Source organism: Urocampus carinirostris, chromosome 1, assembly GCF_059441175.1.
Source record: "Urocampus carinirostris isolate Australia breed hairy pipefish chromosome 1, RoL_Ucar_1.0, whole genome shotgun sequence".
In the NCBI taxonomy this organism is placed as follows: Eukaryota; Metazoa; Chordata; class Actinopteri; order Syngnathiformes; family Syngnathidae; genus Urocampus; species Urocampus carinirostris.
Window position 1 is genome coordinate 37,461,522 of NC_142349.1, and position 23,890 is coordinate 37,485,411.

The 23,890-nt window shown below is 38.3% G+C and overlaps 2 protein-coding genes across 4 annotated transcripts in view; one reads left to right on the top strand and one right to left on the bottom strand.

Moving 5' to 3' along the window:
* dpp6b (dipeptidyl-peptidase 6b) overlaps positions 1 to 23,890 on the bottom strand; it is a 697,001-nt gene that overhangs the window by 472,076 nt on the left and 201,035 nt on the right. The window lies entirely within an intron of this gene.
* Positions 9,146 to 23,553, top strand: prtfdc1b (phosphoribosyl transferase domain containing 1b). 2 transcript variants are annotated; one of them, XM_088337893.1, is made up of 9 exons: positions 9,146 to 9,345; positions 9,508 to 9,614; positions 14,005 to 14,188; positions 15,195 to 15,260; positions 21,306 to 21,323; positions 21,967 to 22,049; positions 22,238 to 22,284; positions 22,388 to 22,464; positions 23,173 to 23,553. In XM_088337893.1, the coding sequence occupies exons 1-9, from the start codon at positions 9,298 to 9,300 to the stop codon at positions 23,218 to 23,220; spliced, it is 678 nt and encodes a 225-aa protein (XP_088194019.1). In that variant the 5' UTR covers positions 9,146 to 9,297; the 3' UTR covers positions 23,221 to 23,553. The 2 variants fall into 2 exon arrangements, with proteins under 2 accessions (XP_088194019.1, XP_088194028.1); XM_088337902.1 differs by lacking the exon at positions 21,306 to 21,323.

The window sequence follows — 23,890 nt, forward strand, 5'->3', positions numbered from 1 at the left end:
GTAGGGCAGTAAGTAAGGCAGCGTCTGACATTTTAGGTTTACTTCAGGCTCAAATCAAATTAGATAGTCAGGCTCAGGTTGGGTCGGTATCCTGGCGCACCTTTGTCTGGTCGAGCTGGATTTTCTAGGCCCCATTTTACCTTTAATCGCTGGTAAGGCATCCTAGGCCTCCATCCCAACATATATGAGTGCAGATTAAAAGATATATTAACACTAATTCTGTATGTTGTGTGAACAACATCAATAGATTTAATGCACAGAAATTATACTAAACAAAACACATTTTCTGTGGTTTTCTGTTATCACGTCAAAAAAAAGTGAGATTAGGGAGAATTTGAGGTTCAATAACGAGCTGCACCTTTGAACAAGGACCTGGAATAGTTTTTGTTTTGAATCGTTTAAAATTTCAAACTAAATAATTTGCTGCCCTCCAGTGGTCGAGAATGAATTACGCCCCTTATAAAACGGGGGCTAACGCTGTACACCACGACTAATGCTTTCATTTTCCAGCCAGTTATGTAGAATTTTGCAAGGTTGCTGGAGCCCCTCCCAACTGACTTCGGGGACACCCTGGACTGTTTGCCAACCAAATACAGGAAACATAGAGACGAAAAAAACAATAAATCATACACTCATTCCTAGGCACACCAATTGACATAGCATCCAGTTGTTTTGACACAGGCAACCCACTCTGGCACAGGGAGAATATGCAAACCCCACGCTTGAATTCTACCCAAGACCTCTGAACTGAGAGCAGGACCGGCCCAAGCTTTCATGGGGCCCTGAGCAAAACTAGATTTTGGGCTGGCCATAAATTGGTAATTTGCATACCTACTAGAAATCATTCCATGTTCTACTCCAGGTGTGGGCAACTATTTTGAGTTGAGGGCCACATGTGACATGTTGTACCTCTTTTGAACTAGATTCATTTCATCAAATTGGTTTTAAAACGACCACAATTAGAGCAAAATAGTATTTTAGGTCCCTTTTTAAGCACTTCAATTCTTTATTATCTTTATTTTTAAAGCATTACTGTTTTTAGGGTTTTTTAGTATTTCTGAAGTCAGATTTTTGTTGAAGTTCTGTAGTTTTTTGTTGTCACTGTAGTTCTATTTTAGTACTATTTTTATGGTATTTGTGAAGTACTTTTTGTAGTATTTCCATAGTAGTATTTTTCTTAGTAATTCTGTAGTACTTTTGTTGTATTTTGAAAGTGGGTTTTTTTTGTTGTCTATCCGTAGTATTTTCGTAGTATTTTTGTATTATTACAGTAGTTTTAATAATATGGTATTTTTGTAGTATTACTGTAGTTTTATTTTATTTATTCGAGTATTTTTGTACTATCTCTGTTGTATTTTGTAGTATTTCCATATAAGAACGATAGCTGTATATCCGTAGAATTTTTGTAGTACAGTGTTGCTGGTGCTTTATTTTTGTAGTATTTTTGTGATATTTCCATAGGAGAATTTTTGGACTATCGCTATAGGTGTAATTTGCAGTATTTCTGTTGTAAACCTCTTGTAGTAGTAATTTTGTAGTAATATTTCTCTAATAGTTTTTTTATATTATAGTATTATGTATTGGTATTTATTTAGTATTTCATAATAATATGAAATAATAATTTATGTATTTCAAAAACAGTACTTTAGTAGTATTTTTGTAGTATTTCAAAAGTAGTATTTTTTGAATACATAATTATGGAGAAGTACTTTGTTATATCATATTACTGTAGTAGTATTTATATAGTAATGATCTAATATTTTTTATTTTCAGAATAAAAGCAAAATAATATATGAGGTCCCTGTTTTTAAGCTTTGTAATTATTGCGTCAATTTTTTGTTGTATTTCTATACAGTATTTTTGAGTGGGCACACATAGTGCCAATGGTGACAATGTTGGCACCAAAAAAGATAACCACTTTTGGGACACCCCCCCCCCTAATGGCGGCTGGGCCCCAAGCAGTGGCTTAGCTCGCATATGCCTTGGGCCAGCTCTGACAGAGAGGAAGCTCTGCTAGCCAGTAATCCACCATACAACTCTTTTAAATGTATACGCAATTAACTTGGTTTGAAGCAAAGTTCTGTTATGGAGGTGCTGTATGGACAAAAGTGGAACTGTTTTGTTCTTTTTGTCTGAAAACACCACATATCTCATGAAAGCCTGCTAAAGCTTCTTGATAGTCCAGTGGGAACAAGGCCAAGGATTGGTCTGAAATTCCCTCTAGGGCTCAGACCTGAAAGATAACCCATTGTTGCTCTCTGACATACCTTTTGTCACCCTCAGTAAAAATTTGTAATGTTTTTTGACCTTTGCCATGACCATGAGATAGAATACTGTAATATGGTGAATTTTATGTTATTTTACGTTTGTTTTTGAGACGTTTTATTCACGAAATGACAGTCATTCGATTGAGTTTGCCAATATAATTACTATTATAAAAATGACATGGGGAAGTTACTACAAGAGTGACAAAGAAGTAGCCGAGTTCTCTCTATGAATGTTCTCGATCACTTAAAAATATGTGGCGCCATGACGCTACTCACAGATCTTTCTTGTACCACATAAAAGTTCAAATTATCAAAAACACATTTTAGACTTTTCCCTTGTATCCTGTAGGGTTTAATGTTAAACATGAGTTAATCTAGGACCGAAAAAAATCCACCCTGTGAGTGCACTTTTGCTTAGTTCTCCTTTGTTTTTATCCAGATTTATGTCACTTGCTACATTGCAATATTAAACGGAGCGCGCTGTGATCAAAGTTGTCCGGAGGATGATCATTTTCCATCGTTCTTGATGGATGTTGTCACTTTAGCATGCCTTTAACGCCTCCTCATCGCTCCGAGGCGATTGAACTCAAATAGTGATGTTGACATCTGCCTCCGCAGATGCCAGTGTTGCGCCGTGTATAATTACAGCTGCTGCAATGGAGGAGGAAGAGCAAGAGTGGGTGGCCCAGACACCTTGTCTCTGCATCTCAGCAGCGTCCAGCAGATTGCTGCTTGCTGGTGATGATGATCAAAATGATGATTATGATGGTGCTGAAATGACTGGCTCTGCTGGGGCCAATATTGAATATTCATTTGTTCGTTCACACGCTGCGACGCAGTGTATAGAAATTGATTTAAATGATATACCGTATTTTCCGCACTATAAGGCGCACCTAAAAGCCTTTATTTTTTTCAAAAGCTGACCATGCGCCTTATAATACAGTGCGCCTTATTTATGGATCAATATTAAGTCGCAAAGTCTTGCAACTAATCCAAGCAGCCGCCGACTAGATTTTCCCCCGAACGCGAGTAGTCCGCTGAGTATGCTGGGATTTATATACCGGCGTTTCATTGGCTAACCAATGTGTCAATCATCATTTGAATGGATCACTATTGGCTAAAGTTATTCGGAGGTAAAGGGGGCGGATCCTTTTTAACATTTACAGGCTCGCATCGGCTAAGGGCAAAACAAAGCCTGCAATTGGCCGAAAAAGATGTGTCAATCATCAGTTGAATCGATCACTATTGGCTAAAGTTATTCGGAGGCAAAGGGGGCGGATCCTTTTTATCATTTACAGGCTGGCATAGGCTAAAGGGGCAAAACAAAGCCTGCAATTGGCCGAAAAAGATGTGTCAATCATCAGTTGAATCGATCACTATTGGCTAAAGTTATTCGGAGGTAAAGGGGGCGGATCCTTTTTATCATTTACAGGCTCGCATAGGCTAATGGGCAAAACAAAGCCTGCAATTGGCCGAAAAAGATGTGTCAATCATCAGTTGAATCGATCACTATTGGCTAAAGTTATTCGGACGTAAAGGGGGCGGATCCTTTTTATCATTTACAGGCTGGCACAGGCTAAAGGGGCAAAACAAAGCCTGCAATTGGCCGAAAAAGATGTGTCAATCATCAGTTGAATCGATCACTATTGGCTAAAGTTATTCGGAGGTAAAGAGGGCGGATCCTTTTTATCATTTACAGGCTGGCATAGGCTAAAGGGGCAAAACAAAGCCTGCAATTGGCCAAAAAAGATGAATGTGAATAGCATGTTGGGTTGACGGCATAGAGAAAACAGTATTTCACTTTTCTGTACTGTATTTGTAAATATTTTACTCTCCTGGATTTACTACACTCACAGATATAAGAGGACCATGGTTGCACATTATTATTGAACACAACGACTTCGGTGAGCTACTCCGGCTATATATTTTCCCAGTATCTTGTTTCAGAGTGATTTTGATGTTTCTGTGATGGGTCTTTTTTTTAAATTAAACTCAATTCCAAGTGTTTATTGTCATATGCACAATAAAGTTGCGAGCGAAAAAGAAAAAATAACTAAGGAATGGTTGGCATTTCTTGAATCCCAAGACTTTAACCTTCCGAATGATATTTGGAACGATGCATTTGAGTGACATCGTATGGACACCGCATCCGCACGTGTCTACGACACGTATTTGCTTCTTTGCAAGCTTTCGGAATGTTAAGGGGGTAATCAGTTTGACTGAACTATCTGACTGTTTTGTTGATGTTCCCATTGTAGCGCCTTATAATCCAGTGCGCCTTATGTATGTCAAATATAGGACCAAAAACTATTTTTTTCGGGGTGCGCCCTATATCCCGGTGCGCCTTATAGTGCGGAAAATACGGTATTTTTAATTTAGAATCTAATTTGGGGGTTATCGATTCAGCCAGCAGCTAGCGCTAACAGTTTCCCACCCCAATGTATTCGACATAGCGTCGTATTGTGTCTAGCATCTATCATGAAGGAAGCAATACTCTAAACATATTTTAATTTCAGCTTTAAATTATTGATTTTTCTGTTCATTGGTATGGATAATGATAGATGAGTCCCGAAAGAAAATAGTAAAGAAACACATACATAATGCAGGTGTTTGATAGTGACAAACTACATTTCTTTACACGACAAGGAAAATTGAATCACACAAAAGAATAAAGGACATTGTTGACACAAGGCCCCGTAATTCTAGAAAACAAAAAGGAATTCGGTGGCAATGATTAAAGTACTGTTCCATAAACACGTATCGTAAATTCCGGACTATAAGCCGCTACTTTTTTCCCAAACTTTCAACTCTGCGGCTTATTCAGTGATGCTGCCAATTTATGTAATTTTTCTAACGGCCGCCAGCGGCGCTCGAGTACGAAAGGTAAGATTTCGACTGCAACTTCTTAGCTTGTGCACAAATTAAATTAGCGTAGGCATATCTTCGTCATGCAAATTGCAAAAATAAAGGCACATGACGCAACATTCAGGTTAAACGCAATCGAGCAGTCCGATATAGAAGGAAACAGAGCTGCCACACATAATCTTTACATTGCGAGCGTGATGCTTGCGTGTTTTTGAATAAGGTAGTATGGGACGACGTCTCTATGACGAAGTCTCTCTCCCATACTGAAGGAAGACGACTTTGATGGTGTCATTTATAAGGGGGAAGATAAGGACGGTTTACCATGCTTACAGCAAGTACGGTATGTTTCTTCAACAGAGCTGTTTAATGTGTGGAGAGCGTGTTTCTAGTAGCCTTTTGCTACCCTTCACAGGCACAGTTTAGGATGAAAGTAATAATATTATTATTAAAGCTTTGAAAACTCTCTCGGTGTACCGTCTTCCTTTGTAAATATGTGTAACCATGTATAATATGTATTTGCAACTGTATATTTTTGTAATGTATTTATTTTAGAAACTTATTCTGATATGTTTTGTACGAGCAAATGATAAAGAAGGGGCGGGGCAAACGCGGGCTGACGGGAAGTGGAGTAAAGGTGAGACGTGTTTGTGGATGCGACCGACAATAGTGGATATGTATTTTTCCCACCCTTACCTTTGGAAATATACACTTTTTTCCTTGGATTACTTTCAATGGGCACCTGGACTCTGCAGGTTTGCATTAAATCTTAAGTACCGGTATCATTTTTCGTTCAATTAGCCGGCTATGTTTTTTGGACTTTATCGGGTATGGATTAATTTCGTGTTTAAATTGCGTTTGTTCAATCTGGGCGCATGCGGCTAATATACAGGTGCGGCTTGTGAATGTACAAAATCGGTTTTCCTCACAAAATGTGGTGGGTGCGGCTTATAATCAGGTGCGCTCTATAGTCCGGAATTTAAGGTAGTTAAGATAATTAACTCATCCCCTTAGCACATGGCCATGACGTTACTTCATCAAATGAGAAATACGAAGTTGTGTATAGGCTAACAATATCCTGCACATTGTCAAGCGCTTTGGGAGGTCTTCAGTGACTTGAAAAGCTCTATATTACTTGCCCCTGCACCAAAAACAGGGTGTTGGGAAATCTTTTCTTGGTTTACCTTTGAGGCCAAAAGGTAACTCGGCCTGCTCTGGTTTGTGGCTGAATGGAGTCTCAACCTTCTGAAGAAACTGAAGTCTGGACCTGATTCCAGTAATTTTACTTCTGAAATGGTCTGCAAAGTCCTCACAAAGCGCATTTGTCTGTTCCATTGGGGACTTTTTAAAATCAACTTTAGCTAAAATGTGCTCTTAAATGATGCAAAAAGTCTCGTGAACCTAATTGAACCTGCTGAAAAAATAAATAAATATATTCTAATTTGATCATATAAATAAAGAAATATTTTCCGATAAAACTATTGACTTACAGTGGCTTGCGAAACTATTTGGCCCCCTTGAACTTTTTGACCTTTTGCCACATTTCAGACTTCAAACATCAAGATATAAAACTGTAATTTCTTGTGAAGCATCAACAATAAGTGGGACACAATCATGAAGTGGAACACATTTTATTGAATATTTTAAACTTTTTTAACAAATAAAAAACGAAAAAGTGAGTGTGCAAAATTATTCAGCCCCATTGAGTTAATACTTTTTAGCGCCACCTTTTGTTGCGATTACAGTCGCTTGGGGTATATCTCTATCAGTTTTGCACATCGAGAAACTGATATTTTTGCCCATTCCTCCTTGCAAAACAGCTCGAGCTCAGCGAGTTTGGATGGAAAGCGTTTGTAACAGCAGTTTTCAGTTCTTTCCACAGATTCTCAATTGGATTGAGGTCTGGACTTTGATTTGGCCATTCTAACACCTTGATATGTTTTTTGGTGAATCATTCCATTTTAGCATTTGCTTTATGTTTTGGATCTTTGTCTTGTTGGAAGACAAATCTCTGTCCCAGTCTCAGGTCTTTTGGGGACTCCATCAGGTTTTCTTCCAGAATGGTCCTGTATTTGGCTTCATCCATCTTCCCATCAATTTTAACCATCTTCCTTGTCCCTGCTAAAGAAAAGCAGGCCCAAACCTGATGCTGCCACCACCATGTTTGACTGTGGGGAGGGTGTGGTGAGGGTGATGAGCTGTGCTGCTTTTACGGCAAACATAACATCTTGCATTATTGCCAAAAAGTTCGATTTTGGTCTCATCTGACCAGAGCACTTTCTCCCACATGTTTGGTGTGTCTCCCAGGTGGCTTGTGGCAAACTTTAAACAACACTTTTTATGGATATCTTTAAGGAATAGCTTCCTTCTTGCAGCTCTTCCATAAAGGCCAGATTTGTGCAGTATACGACTGGTTGTTTTTCTATGGACAGATTCTACCACCTCAGCTGTTGACCTCTGCAGTTCATCCAGAGTGATCATGGGCCTCTTGGCTGCATCTCTGATCAGTGTTCTCCTTGTATGAGCTGAAAGTTTGGGGGGACGGCCCGATCTTGGTAGATTCGCAGTGGTCTGATACTCCTTCCATCTCAATATTATTGCTTGCACAGTGCTCTTTGGGATGTTTAAAGCTTGGGAAATCTTTTTGTATCCCAATCCAGCTTTAAACTTCTCCACAACAGTATCTCGGACCTGCCTGGTATATCCCTCATTCTTCATAATGCTCTCTGCACTTTAAACAGACCTCTGAGTCTATCACAGTGCAGGTGCATATATACAGAGATCCTCACTGAACTTCTGGACCGAGTTTGCTGCACTGAAAGTAAAAGAGCTGAATAAGCTTTTTCATTTTTTATTTGTTAAAAAAGTTTAAAATATCCAATAAAGAAAAGGGGGCAGCACGGCGGCGCAGTGGTTAGCGCTTGTGCGGCACAGTTCATGTCATGGGAACCTGTCGTGGGTTCAAATCCAGCTCCAGACTTCCTGTGCGGAGTTTGTATGTTCTCCCCGTGCTTGCGTGGGTTTCCTCCGGGCACTCCGGTTTCCTCCCACGTTCCAAAAACATGCATGTCAGGTGAATTGGCCGGTCCAAAATTGTCCCTAGGTGTGAATGAGCGAATGAGTTGTCTGTCCCTGTGTGCCCTGCGATTGGCTGGCAACCAGTTCAGGGTGTCCCCTGCCCACTGCCCGGAGATGACTCCAGAGATGGGCTCCAGCCCCCCCCCCCCACCCCCCCCACCCCCCCCGCGACCCTAATGAGGATAAGCGGTACGGCTAATGAGATGAGATGAGAGGAGAGATGAGATAAAGAAAAGGATTAAAAAGAAGTAAAGAAGAACAACAGCAGAAAAAAAGTGAAATGGGGAAAAAGAAACAAAAAAAGAAATGACAAAATAAATCAAGAAAAAACGGCTAGGGGAAAAATAAAAATGGGAAAAAAGAGGAAAAGAAGAAAAAATGCTCACAGTATTGACAAATCACAAAAGAAAAGCGTCTCAAAAGGAGGCACTTCTTGATTTGGTGGTAGCCGGTGTTATGCCGAGAAATGCATCCCTGCCGAGATTTGCATCCCCTCGCGACTATAACCTACTATAACCTCGTTTTATCTCACTTTTATATCACTTTTCGGGAATGTAATGGCGAACATATAACAAAAACCACTGCGGTGCAGCTAATGAGATGAGAAGCTTTGCGGTAGAGTGCATTACAGTTCTCAAAAGTGATTTATATACGGTGTGCTGCGTGTGCATTACCGTTCGATTACATTCACAACAAATACAAAGACGGAATAGTTTAAGTTGTATTACATTCCCAACAAATGCAAGACGAAGTGGTTTTTGTTATATGTTCGCCATTAAATTCCCGAAAAGTGATATAAAAGTAAGATAGAACGAGGTAAAAGTGGTTATAGCAGCGAGGGGATGCAAATTTCGGCAAGGATGGATTTCTCGGCATAACGCCGGCTCTCGTCTTTCACTTCCAAGCGCCGGTTTATAAAGCCGGTTCGTTCGCGAACCTAACACCACTACTAGTGGTAGCATGCTGTATAGCAGTTTGCTTTATTGCAAATGGCAGCGGAGGAGGAGATCAGAGAAAACTATCAAGAACATTCCTCCAAGCAACCCTGGAAGTTTGCGTGACCTCTTTTTTTTTCGGATAGAAAAACAACATGGCAGACGCCCGGCTCCAAGCCGTGAAGAGAAGCGGCGGAATTGTGGTAAGAAAAGCACAGTTGTTCGCTCGATTCCGAGTTTGATAGAAGTTGCTCTGCAAACTTGATGACTGCGGAGCCTGTTTAGCACGTTTTGTCGAGTTGCACGATTCAAAATTCGCAGAGGAAACACAAGTATGCGTCTTTTTCCCCCTCCTTTTTTCACAGATTTCGGATGATTGGCCGGGTTACAGTTTAGAACTTTTCAGCTATCCAGCACACTACACCGACGATCTACAATGTGTCGTCGTTCCGCATGGAGTCATCATGGACAGGTACAAGTCATTGGCAAACCACTTGTCACATTTGGGATGGGAAAACACATCATAATACACTTCGTGTCTCAGAATTGACATGTAATCGCTGTTTGGGAAACTAATCTAAAATTAACAGGCTTTTGAAAACCGATTAAGAAAGTTCCAAGCACATCATTTATACAAAATGGCACTTGTAAACCTTAGTTGTGAGTGATCACTATTTTAAATGTTTCTCTACCTTTTATAGAGCCAAAACTAACTTCGTTTTCCTTAAAAAAATCTCAAGGCACACCGTCCGTCGAAAAATGTTTCAAAATTAACGGCACCGGTTTCATTTTGTTGTTTTTTTGTTTAAGTCTTGAATTATCTCGTTAAGATTGACAGGATAGATTCTTTTCTTATCACTCTGGCTTCTGAGGTAAAATAGGTTAGCAATTCCGGAGTGTGAATAATCGGAAAAGCTGGAGGTTTCCCAAAGGGCCCGCTCGTGTCAAGGTCAAGTTTCTAGTTTCATACTAGTTTAAAAACCTTTACTGGATATGCTCAATGATTGCCCACGTTAAATGTAAATCTGATTTTTGCACAAGTCCCATTTCATCCCAAGTGACAGCATTGCTGTATCTACATGCTCTTAACAGGGTTCATATGGGTGCTTGAAATCCATGAAATTGCTTGAATTTTAATGTTGTTTTCGAGGATTGAAAAGTGCTTGAATTTTGGGTGAAGTGCTTGCCAATGCTTGAATGTGTTTACATGTTTCTAAATACAGATGCTGCCCTACTTACGAACGAGATTGTTATTACTGAACTTGTTTGTAAGTTGCTTCAGTGCTATATTTAGTATGTTTAAGGTTTGTATAAGTAACCTGTATTATTTTGTCCTAAAATAAGCATTTCATAAAATATTATGCTCTATAAAGATAAAGCTGAGTTTAACTTATTTTTGGAAGATGCGCTTCAAGAGGTCCTCCTCCGTTTTCCACTTTCATTTCAAAAGAAACTGCTCGCCTCTTCTTTACACTTCACACCAACCATATTGAATGAATGCACGAGATATCAAAAAATAAAAATGGCAAAGTTCTTAGCGTGCTGGAGATAGTGTAGACACAGTATAGACAGTATAGAATGTTTACACATGAACTAGGAAGAGGAAGCAGATTTTTTTTTCTTCCGGCTGGATTCTAGGTGACCCCTCACAGCGCCACATGGAGGTAGCAGCGGAAATAAGCACTACAGTTATGTCCTGTACTCTGTAAAAGGTGCACACAATACAAAATGTAACTTACTGCCATGTCTGGATATTTTTCAACATCCCGAAAAAAAACGCTGGTATCTACCGTTTTTTGTAAATCGTAGGGGAGCGTCTGTAAGTCTGCCGTAAAATGACGCCCACACTGCTGCCTAGTTGCTTTGATTTCATTGCATTACTTTTTCTCTCCTGATTAACTGCTGCTATCATTAGTTTGTATGGAATTGTCCTATGGCGTGTCATCGCCCCCTACTGGTCGCACCCAGGAGGCCCATGCATGCCACACCTTAACAGGGCATTACGAAATGTTATTATTATTGCAATAATTACGTATCAATTACAGACATTTATTCTGGGCTATGGAAGAAATTAATGTAGTGTTACCCAGTGGTTAATTATAATGGGAAAAACTTCCTGCAACTGAAAATGTAAGTTGCATATTACTGTTGTTTTAAGTCAACACCTATATTGAGAAATTTGTCTCGATTTACACACATTGTTCAGATTTACAACCATAGTCGTTATTTACTTTAAAACCACACGCAAGATCAAAAATTGCTTTGTGCCTCCGCAGAACAACAGATTTATACCAGATTTCTTCATTTGATGGTACTGGAAAATTAGAAAACTGTCTTTCAAAGTCCCTAAAAAGTGCTTGAATTTGGCCATGAAAATGTTGTAATAACCTTGTTTTAACCCCCCAATGTTGCTCAAAAATAAAATCACAGGTAGCATCAGTACCATCATGAAATTAAACGATTCCACAGTCCATGGATCATACAATAATAAATACGATTCAACCCTGCCCTGGAGATTCCCAGCAAGGCCTTTTTGTTTGGCTTTAAAGGTACAGTTTGTATTATCTAGTGGTAAAACTCCGTTCCTTAAAAAAACTATTGATTTAGATAATAAGCAAAAATACTCAAACTATCATATAAACAGGGTTGGGTAGGGTTACTTTAACTGGATTACTTTCAATTACTTTTGGATTACTCCAATACCAAATATGCTAATAAAAGACAAAATAAACTAAATATGAATAAAATGACTAAATTTTGTGCAGGCTTGGGGAGTAACGGAATACATGGAACGGCAAAAATGATGTTGGCAAGCTGTTTGGATTTATTTTCATATTGTTCCTGTCGCATTTTATGTTGGTTTTGCCGGAGATCAAATAGATCAAAGCCAGGAGAGAATGCTTACCACGTGTTGTGAGTCATCATTTTATTTATATTTAGTTTCTTTTGTCTTTTATTAGCATATTTGGTATTGGAGTAATCCAAAAGTAATTGAAAGTAATCCATTTAAAGTAACCCTACCCAAACCTGCATATAAATATGCATTTCTTAAAATACTGGTAGATCCAGAAATAGGCATTTATTTTACATAATATGAGGCTCACCTGGCAATTGTTGTCTGCCATCTTGTTGCTACGGGCAACCACACATTTTGTGTAGGGCAAGACCATAAAATGGTGCAGTTTGGTCACTTTGACTCTTCGTAATTTGTATTCTTACTTGTGTTTTGTACCACCTGTTTTTGGCTGCACTACACAAAACGGCAACATCTAGTGGTAATATATTAGAGTGTCCTTTCAACATAACATGTAATCCATAGATATGTATTTATTCCCAATATGTACAGTATATTAAGTATCATACTAAGAACTCGTAGGTCAAGTTCTAGCCAAAGCTTGAGATTTCAGAGGCTGGCATTTGTTGGGACTTTTTATCCAATCAATATTCAGATATCATGTGTTGCCAGGGTCCAAAATCTGCCATTTTGCCTTCAGAGTTCGGCACGGTGTATTTGAATGCGAATGCTGCCTGGCATTAAAGAATCCCTTCAAATTTGGCTCTGACAAAGACCCAAGTTTAGGTCTGAAAAGCTTCTTCTTCCACTGTTAACATATTTAAATGGATCATATGTTTTGTTGTATGACCTCCCGGACGCAATCTTGTTAATGCAAACATGGTTGTGCTTTTTTTAACATCACTAAAAAGTGTAATAATGAGATCTGTCTGACAATGATGTAACTTAAGTGTCCATTTTACTTCAATTACATTTGTAACCAGATATTGTATTGCCTGATTCCAAGCAGAACACTAGAAATATAAAGTGCAACGTTGAGGGCGTTATCGTTTGTGATACGTGGATTGTTCAGAATGGGAGAATACTATGACTGTTTGAATTGTGTTTTGTGCTTAAAAGAATTCATTCTAATTAGTTACACTTTTTAGACTCATGACCGCACAGCGTCACGAGGACATCTGCCTTAAGCAGCGGGGTTCTGCACAATCAATTTCATCAGTTATTTATGAAAAAAAATCCAGTATTTGGAATAGCATATGAATCTCTATGAGTCTTTTTGAAAATGAAATTGAATTAATAAAATAAATGCCATTGCAGCCTTGAGGTCACTTAGTTTTGAGTGCTTCATATTAACCAGAAACAAACCATTTAAAGCAAATGTCATTTTTATTGCTTATTAAGACACTTTGGTCTCAGTAATGCCAATGAACTCTGAAATTGGAGAACCTAAATTGAGAATTTTATATAATATATAAGTTGTTTTTATTTGTTCAGGACAGTTGAAAAAAGTAGATCATTGTGATAAAAAAAAAACACAATCTTACGTTCTTGATTGTATTATCAATCAACTGAAATAATACAAGTCTTTTATTGTTTTAATGTTACTGATTATAGCTTACTACTAAATATCCTATCTCAAATATTACAATATAATGAACATGTTTACTAGTAGGCTATTTAACTAATCAGCTATTATACGATAGTAAAAGGTTTGCAAAATTTCAGTAGCTTGGTAATAAATCCTTAATTTAAGACATTTTTAATTGCTAAACAGATAACAAAGAGCTTTTATCGTGATATTATAATTTTCTGAGACAGTCGTGTGTATGTGTGTGGTATATGTGTATATAATATATATATGTGTGTATGTACATACACCCAAAATAAGGTTCACTTTATAACTCCAACTTTCCCATGGGTGTAACTACTACATGTGTGTAAATAACTTCTTGTCAACTTCCTCTCGTTCTAGGATTAGGAAAAGATGGATGAACGCTCTCATTCAGGATGAAATTTCACTCTGTCCCGGACTGTATACCAACTAAAATGATTTTTTTCTGCATCACAGAACAGAGCGTCTGGCTCGTGACATTATGGACGACTTGGGGGACCATGACATTGTTGTGTTGTGCGTGCTTAAAGGGGGTTACCAGTTCTGTGCTGACCTTGTGGACAAGATCAAGGTTCTAAGCTGCAGCTCGGACCGCACCATCCCCATGAGAGTCCACTTCATCCGCCTCAAGAGCTACCTAGTAAGCACCTGGGAATGTTGTCAATACAGAGATCCCTCGGTTATTGTGGTTTAAAGGGACCAGAACCCGCAAAAAGTGAAAATCCGTGAAGTAGCATCACACATTCATTATAATTCCCAAGGGGGAAACTTAGGTAATTACCGAATGAGAGTATATAACTTTAATAAAATAACAACTTTCTGATTTCCAAATAATAGCACACACCACGAAATGAATGGTTTTATTGTAATCGTATAAAAATAGCGGGCTTATCCTTTCAGTGTAAGAAAGCAATTTAGAGAGTGGCAGGCTAGCTGCGCTCTAGCATCGGATGTCTTCAAATTGAGGGATTATTAAAATACAAGAGTTGTGAGTGCAGCGGTTTCCCACGAGATGTGGCTATATGTTTTCTGTTTCATGGATAATGGATCTGTCGTTTCTGAAACAGAGGCTCCAGGGGTAGCTTGTGAGGGTTTCTATGTAGCTTAGCTATAGTAGTCGGCCAGACCCGCAACACTGCTCTTGCCTTCTCCCCTACGCTGCCTCAATCGTTTCTGGAACCCGATAATAATCCACAAAGCATCTGCTTGTGATCACCATGCGCTCTTCTTTCTTTGCTTAGAGTCTTTAATCGAATGTAACAAGCCTCTAAAAGCTAGCGGTCGTTATGCCTCTCATTATGTTTTGGGAGGCAGCGCCTGCCTGCTGTTTGACTGACAACATAAACCAGCCTATCACAGTCGTGCGCACAGTCACAACCACCAAACACCGAGCGCCCTTCCTAATCTGTCCCCGCTGTATGCTGTCACAACAGAACACAATGCACAATACAATGATATCAATGACAATAAGAAAATTCAATTTAAAATCCGCAAAGGAGTGAACCAGCAAAAACGGAAGCGCAAAGTAGCAAGGGATCGCTGTACAAGAATATTGACACAGCAGTATTTATTTTTTTCCTGTTAACTCACGCCCTGTTTTGAAATGATAACTACAAGTATGAAATCTCATGGCTTTTCCTCTTCAGAACGATCAGTCCACAGAAGATCTCCAGATAGTTGGAGCAGAGGACTTGTCCTTTTTAGCTGGAAAGGTAATATATTAATGATTTTAGTTTGACATTTTTTGTCCCATTCAAGGTGGGGGGTACATTGTCTGATGTGTCTTTAAAAAAAAAGTTAAAATTTAAATATTTTCTCTATTAAGTATATGTGTATTCCCAACTAAGTTTAAAGAGCCCTTATCTATTTTTTTCCCATCTGCGTTTCTTACTTTTAGCAAAGCCGTTTGGTGCAGTACACTTAAGGTAGAAGGTTTGGGTGTAGAGTGTTGTCATCCTCGTCCCTGCTTTTTTTGTTTATATCTATCTGTTGAAAAACGTGAAAGTAAGAAGAGGCCTGCTTCAAGTGCAGTCCAAACGCCAATGCAAAGCCCAAAAAAAGATTAAAAGAAGAGTTTATCTGAGCGCGTCTGAGAAAGGCACACACAGTAGCACCTCTTCATACAAGCTTAATTTGTTCCAGGATTGTGCCCATACCTCAAATTGCCCGTGCGACAAGCAAATATTCCCGATATGAAATAATTTAAAACGAATTGGTCCGTCCGTTCCCCGACCTCCCAAAATCTTCCCTACCACTAAGATGCATTCAAATGGTAATTAAACATGACTACAGTAATGAGATAAATAAGATGATATTACAAAATACAATGCAAGTTTCTTATGAGCACTTAGCATCGAGGCAGTTGCCATAATGGAGTTGTGTGTGCGGTGCTGGAGTGGGGGAGGTGTGTAGGAGGAATTATGCAGCGGGAGATTGTTAATTATATGTAAGCACTTGCTGTACGCTTAAAATCATAGTTACTGTAACTTTAAATGGACGAACACGCTGACATATATTTACTACACTTTTTTTATAAGCCTGTTTAGCTGTACTCACAAAACTTTCACTTTCTAAAGGTCTGTTGAAGAACAACTTATCCAAGGAGATTTGCATCGCCTTTTAAAATATACATAAAGGCGTTAGGCAATTGTCATTAATGAGAGAGAGCCTTTGCACGACCAGTTGCCACTGTTGGGAATGCAGTTTGTTCAACTCTTCTGTTGTTGGCCGGAAGCCCAAGCGCAAACTGGGACGACCTGATGCTGGCGATAGGCAGTCTCAGGCGGTCTATAATGTTGCATCTGAGAATGCTCGTAACTTCGATTTTCTTACTTATGATGAGCAAGATTTTTGTCCCAAAGAAATCTTGTATATCAAAATTCTCCTATATTGTGTTACCACTGTACTTGCATGGCATCATGAAGGAGCTTGAGAGAGGCTGTAATGAGAGAAGACAAGCCAGAGGTGGCGGACGAGAGTAAGAAAGTTTTAAATTTCGTACAACTCTTTAATGGGGAAATCAGATTGTTAAAATAATCTTTTGTTTTAATTTAGACTGTGTCGCAGTAGTTTTGACCTTCTTTTGGCGATAACCGCCTTGCCACTACCTGTAAACTGAAACGGGGTTCCCGAGGATCTTTGAAAAGTCTTAAAAGGAATTGAATTCGTTATTCTAAAAATAAGGCTTTATTCGGCATTAAAATATCTAAATCCAATTTTCAAAACTCTCAGAAAGGGCACCACAACAATATTTACATTTGTTTGAACTAAAAAGATTTTGTAGCATTTCTCAATGCTGTTTTTAATAATTTAACAATTTACTTTCGTGGCAACATCACATGACCACAATAAAGGAACTATCAAAACGGTGATGTGGTTTCAGTCGTGCTTTCTAGACCAGACCCATATCTTAGGTGTTCCCACAATACACACAGCAGTTTTAGACAGACACATTTACAGAAACGTATACAATGAGAAGTAACCAATGAATTATTTTTCGGCATGGCTAAAAGCTGCTTTGTTTTTGTTTCAATTGTTTTTGTTGACTTGGTCTTAAATTTGAGCATTTCGAGTCTTGGAAGTCTTGAATTTAACTTTCCTTAAGCTGTGGGAAACCAGTGAAAAGTGTTACCTCTTCAAGTGAACTGTGATTGGTTTTTGCTTGATCTGGTTGAGCTACAATTTGCTGTTGCTTGATTCTAAAGGTACTGTTAAATTATTTTCACTGCCACTGGTCAAATTGAGTTGGTGCCTCTTGATTCATGTGACAACCCCCCCAAAAAAAACATAATATTAATCAGAAGTCTGAGTTTAAAGAAGATACGCACAGTACACATTGTCATAATTTTGGCTGAAACTACCCCCTTTAAATATAGTCTTTTTTTTGAGGGGGAGACCCAACTATAACACAAACTGATTGTCAATATTGGCTATTTCAGCATTCAAAGACACCTGGATAGTATTCCTGCTCAATGAATATCAGGATGTTTTTTGGGGGTATTGTGCGTGTGTGTGTTTTCTTCTTTTCTTGGACACAAGAATATTACAACACTGTAGTAAACAAAAATGAAAAGAAATACATTCAAACATTAGACACATACAAGAAACTTAACAGTTCTTTAATTGTGTTTATTTTTCCAGTAATAGGAATCCTGACGTTTTGTGACTATGTAATGCACCCATCTCTGAGGAAACAGGGTCCTGTGTGTTCTCAGTGTGGTGAGGAATTTAGCTTCTAAATGCTCCAGATAACATCAGTCACTTGAAAGCTAGGTGACAATATCCAGTCATTGGTGGACCATCGGATCTTGTACTGTTTGCGGATTACCACAAGACGGCAGCATTCTTTCGTTTGTATTTATTTCCCCAGGAAAAAAAGCTTAAGTGGTTCAGGATACAACCCTAATTCGATTAAAAATAAAAATACAACTATGATTATGTTAAACATTTTGTGCACTCTATTCCACAGTTTGATTATATCTTTAAACTTTTCTGGCTAACATAAGATTAGGTGCCTATTTAGGACTGACTGGACAGCAGTTAATTGCAGAGCACATGCAAAAAAAAAAAACATAAATACAAAATCTGTCCTCATGTCAATTGTCTTCCATTTGGCCCTTGGGGTTACTGTCCAAATTACAGTAACTTAAACAAGGTGCTAAGGGTATATTGCAGACTGGTCGCCAACCACTCACTGGGACCAAATAAGACATTCACACAATTGGAGAACTTGAACAATGAACAATATCAAGTCCCTCCTACTAGTACAAAAAAAAACTTTCATTCAGTTGAAAAAAAAAAAACCTTTGTATACAAGGCATAATTCCCCAAACTGTCATACCAATGTTATTTTTATAAAAAAAAATCATAGGTCAAGAAAATTGTATTTCTTTTCAAAAGGGAAATTCCTACCTGGTGGGTGCCATGTTTGTCTGGCTACTTGCTGCTATCCTGTGCTCTGTAGCACTGTTTTTTTGCCCGCATTAGACAATAAAATGCCTTATAGTGCTCAAATATTACATACTGGGATTTTAAGGTCATGAACGTAAGGAAAAAGTTGAAACACGTTCGACATGACGACCCCACACAGCAAGGCTGAAGCCGATATTCAAAATTAAAACTGAGAATCATGTTCCAGACAGACAGATCTTTAAAACAACATGTATAAATCTATGTAACCATACAGTCAATCCATTGCAAACAAAGCATGTTGTTGAATGTATCAACGAAGAGCAGTGCTGCTCATTTGTCGGCAGGATTAGGCAACGCAAAAAAGGGAAGAGATCGAGCAATGTTAAGGAAAAAATTGTCTGAGGCGGGTCTTTCTCAAATCTTGACTGTTTTAATTTTAGCCTGAGGTGCGGCTCGACTATTGAGAATTTTCATGTTTGTGTGAGTCATGTAAGTGGGTTAAAAAAAACATATTTGTATCAGAAGACATGTAAGAACACAACACTGAGCTGTACTGCTTCGCTGATGTGTGATATGTTGTGTGTGTGTGTTCACTGAACAAGTGTAACAGGACTGTATTCTGGCCAATAGGCTCATCAGGACACACATAGGCAAAAGGGGTGTGGCCTACATACCCAGAAGATGAATTTGGTGATGATTTTGCAACCTTTGAGTCACGACGGCACCTTTGCTCTCTGGACATGTTTGTATTTTGGGTGTGCTTGTGAAATCCTTAAAGCATTTGGTGACGCGCACGCTTCAGTTTCAAAATGCAACAGTGTTGTCCTGGAAGAAGTGAGCCAGGCCGCATAGGAAGAGCCATGACGTAGTGTTACCTCTTAAGTCAGAATGAAATAGTTATTCTGGCATATTCCTTTCGCAGCACTGTCAAACGCTCAGAAATTGTCAGACTGTCAAATAAACCTTTTGTTTGTTTTGTAAAGAGTGGAATAAAATTTTTTTTTTAAATCAGAAAGACGAACAAAGTAATGCGTTGCTATTCTTCCAAACTGTAGCCAGTTGTCTGCTGTGCATTAGGGAGACATTTATAGAATTTCAGCCATTTCAAATGACTAACTTAAACAGGGCCAAAGATTTATGGCGCACAGATAGTGTGTTAGTGTTCTTTTTGAGCACTAAACTGATCCCAAGGTTATACAGTATAACCATCTCCATGTTACTTTGTTAGAAGGTTAGAAACATCTTTCATTGACTATTACAAGTCACTTACAATACTTGATTTGAAACATAACCAAACTCTCAAGTAGTCATTGATACAAATATCACATGATTTAGTACCACAAATACCTTTAGTGCATAAAAAGAAATAATTTTAATTCTTCGAGGAATACAGTACCTTTCATACCCCAACATTTTCTTTAAATGAGCAGTGCAGAATTCGGAACTGTTGAACTCTCGCCTACCACCTTTGGCTTGTGTCATCATTCCAGCCTCAGTCAGGTTCCTTCATGATGTTTGTGCATTTCTTGGAGGAACTCGAATAAACCTTTCCTTTTTAAAAATTTTATATTTCTCAAGGTTTGTGTTGGCGTTTGGATTTTACCTGAACACCTCAATTTGAATGTTAAAGTAAGAAATAGAAACAAATTGAAACCATGGGGAAGAGCATGATGTCACTCTCCCGCACTCCCCGTTCTCCCATTTCTGTTTGTACTTATCAACTTTGCTAAAAGTGAGATAAAAGCGAAAAAAGTGCGGCGGAAAGAAAAGCATAGGGGCTTTTTGAACTCTGTTGAGAATTGTTAACATGTACTTTAAGTAACTGTACAGAATTTGGAACTTTGTTTTTCTCTACCGCCTTCTTCTGGCTTAAAGTCATGATCACAGCCTCAGCCAGCTCATTCATGATGCACGTGCAAGTGCATGCATTTATTAGTCGCGCTAGAATAAACTCTTCTTTTTTTTCACCGTTTTGGGTTTGGGGTTGGATTTTACTCAAAGCAGACCTTTTCATACTTTCACAATTTTCATGCTACACTGACAAATATAAATTAAAATAAAACCTGCTGGGAAGAGCATGACGTCACTCTCCAGCATTCCCCTAGGCCCTGTTTTTTTTTTAACTTAATGTGTTCCACCCCGAACGGCTCTGTAAGATAAAAGCTTAAAGGTACAGTGGAAAATATAGCAAAATGGCTCTTTGAACTCAGTTGGGAGTTGTTAAAAAATCTTAGCAGTGAATATATAAAGCCCTCAACTTTGTAAGGATACCTCAAATGATGCACCTCACCTTTCAAATTGGATGAAATAATGTAATTTTTTTAAATTTCTTCCTTTTTAATTTGTTGTTCATGATTTTGGTTTGTCCACTTTTGGGAGCCAATCGTGATGTTGGCCATATTGGTACTCTGTCCCGAGTACCAATACCTACAGTATAATGTGGCTCGTTTTTGCATCAATAATGGGATCATGCCCAGCCTTAAAATTGAAGTGTTTAAATTAATAAATGGTCAGGTAGGAGGTGTCGATGCTGATCTGGAACATCTGTTACGCTTTCAAATGTTAGTGTGTATGCTTGGTTTTACGTGAGTTTGGCATGGTTGAGTAGTAGTCCAGGATTTTTTCCCCACCACTAGCTCAAAGCTTTCTGGGATAGACTCAAGCACATCTGTACAAAAAAAGACGGCAAACTTATTTCATTTGCGCAGAAACTAATGGATTTTATTATTATTATTATTATTTCAATATTATCAATTTGAGTTGTTCATTTGACGAAGTGTAACATATTTCCGATTGTTTTCTTTGCCTCCCTTTCCTGGTCTTCTCCTTGCTGACCTTCTCAAAAGAACGTACTGATTGTGGAGGTGAGTCATTCCCATTTTTTCCCCTTAGTTCTGATGCAAATGGAATTCCAGGTCAAGGGGAGCCAGCTTAAGTTTTCTTATGAATTGTTTATGGAGAAAACTATGGTGACCATATTCCTCAGCTTGAAAGTTTTTAGGATTATCTTTTTCATCTTTTATGATGACTACTATATTTTCTGTCTTCAGAATAACAGAATAGATTTTTATTTTCATTTTTAATTCATTGGCTTTAACAGTTTTAAATTATAATGGTGACTTTCTCCCTCACATTCTATTGCACCAACTCATTGACTGATGCATGTCATCTCTGATTTATAGCAAATTTACAATTTTTCTGTTCAGGTTTTAAGTGGACAAACTGTTGCTGATTCCATTGAGTGTGATTGCATTTGTTTATTATTTACCAAATTTGTCTACTTTCACTTTGTGGGCATTTTGTAGAATAGGAAGTCAGTTCTGCTTTCGTCCATTCAGTAGAAGTTTGATTTGTTTTTAGGGGCGACTCCTCAGAGGTTACATAAGAGCGACTCAGTTGCTGAACACCTCCCCCTTGTTACAGTGTGAAATTAATCAGCTGTTTGTCTGGAAAGTCCACTTTGGTAATCTTGTGCTTTCCCAATCATGTCTTGTTTGCATGACTCAGGCCATTATTGGCACTGGTAGGACCCTGAAGACTCTCCTGAAACACGTCAAGGCCTTCCAGCCCAAAATGATCAAAGTTGCTGGGTGAGTTATGATTGTCTTGGAACACTAAAAAAACAGCCTGGTCATCCCACTTTATTATGAATCACTTAATATCCGCCTTCTAGTCTAGACAGTCGGCAGAGCCAATGAGTGACACTGGTACTGTTTAAAAATAAAAACAGTGTGGTCACCTATGCAACAGCATATTAATATAGCTATCTTTCCTGCAGGTTGTTGGTGAAAAGGGTCCCTCACAACACTGCCAGCCTCCCCGACTGTATGCATCGACCTTCCTGCTTTTATATCTTTGTGTTTATTGCTGAAACATTTTGTGTATGGGTCATCCAGTACTCTATGTGATTATTTTGCTCCTGTTTCAGATATTGGCTTTGAAATACCTGATCGGTTCGTGGTTGGATACGCTTTGGACTACAATGAGTATTTTAGAGACCTCAATGTGAGTTTTATTAATTTTGCGTTGCGTTCATTGCTGTGATAATTAATGGAGGCCTTTTTTGGAGGCGTCACAGTTACATTTAAAATTGCAAACAATGGGTACGTTTACATAAAGAGAATAGTCTGACTGGAATCAAAATTTATATTTTTGGAGGAATCCAAATCAATCTTTTAATGAAAAACCCTATGTACAAGGAGGTTTGCTGATCAATCCAGTTAGAAGTGGCAAAGTGCAGGCGACATCATTGTGCAGTAGATAACAGATGATTTGTCATCTCCCAAAATTTCACAGAATTCAGTTCATTGGTAAATTAAACATGTCTTCAAAATTGATGTGCTTATCTAGCAGTGAGTAACACAAGATAACAATGCTTAAATACTATTAGTCCATCAATATGATTTAACTCCAAACAATAAAAACATTCTTGAACTAACAATTAGTACTGTTGGAAATTTTGAATTCCTGAGTCAAATGTTTCTATGGAAAGGAACCTATCATTAGCATTCAATGTATATGACGATTATTGCTAGAAGTGTAAAAAAGTGTGAAAACTGATTTGAGGTTCAATCTTTGGACTTGAATTTAAAAAGAAATGGCATCCAAAATCGGCCAAGGTTGGAGCCCATCTTGTTTAATGCTTGATTGGTGGTTAAGCTTACTTGCAATCACCTTTTTGACCATCACTTCTCTTTTTTGTCATCCCTACAGCATATCTGTGAGATTAGTGACAGTGGCAAAATGAAATACAAGTTATGAGGGAAGGAAGCTCCACTCACTCAGATGCCATCTCAAACATTTTGCCTGGTACAGCTGCTGTGGAAATATGTGATGTCTGTACACGGTTCTTTTGGGAAATGACCAGCAAAGACACTGCCTTCGTACTAATTCTGTACAATAACTGGAACCAACATTTATAAGCTACTTTTTATAGGAATTAACTTTTTTTTAACTTGCAGTTACAATGAAGATTCCTAACTTAATGTTTTAATGGGTACAATACTCCAAATTTGCAGGTTTTTTTTGCGTTGAAACAATAGAAATAGAACATATGAAAAACGGTAACGACGGACCCTGATGTTTTGTATGATGTATGCATTATTTTATTGATAGAATTAAGATTTTTTTTAGTTGAAACAGAAACACGACAGCCACGGTCATTTGTATTTAGAATGTGCAGGTAAGCAATCGAAGGGCTACGGTAGGATGTGAAAGTGAGTTGTGTTTTAGAGCAGGAAATGTAGCATTTTCAGATGCAATACAAAAGGATTCATCTCATACTGTCATTTTTCAAATTCTGGGGAAGGGAATTAACTGATTTTATTACACATGATTGACATTTGCAATTTTCTGTAGTGATTTTATGAATTTGTAATAAATAACATTCAGACTAGTTTGTTTTCATACTTCTTTGAGTATCTGTTAAACA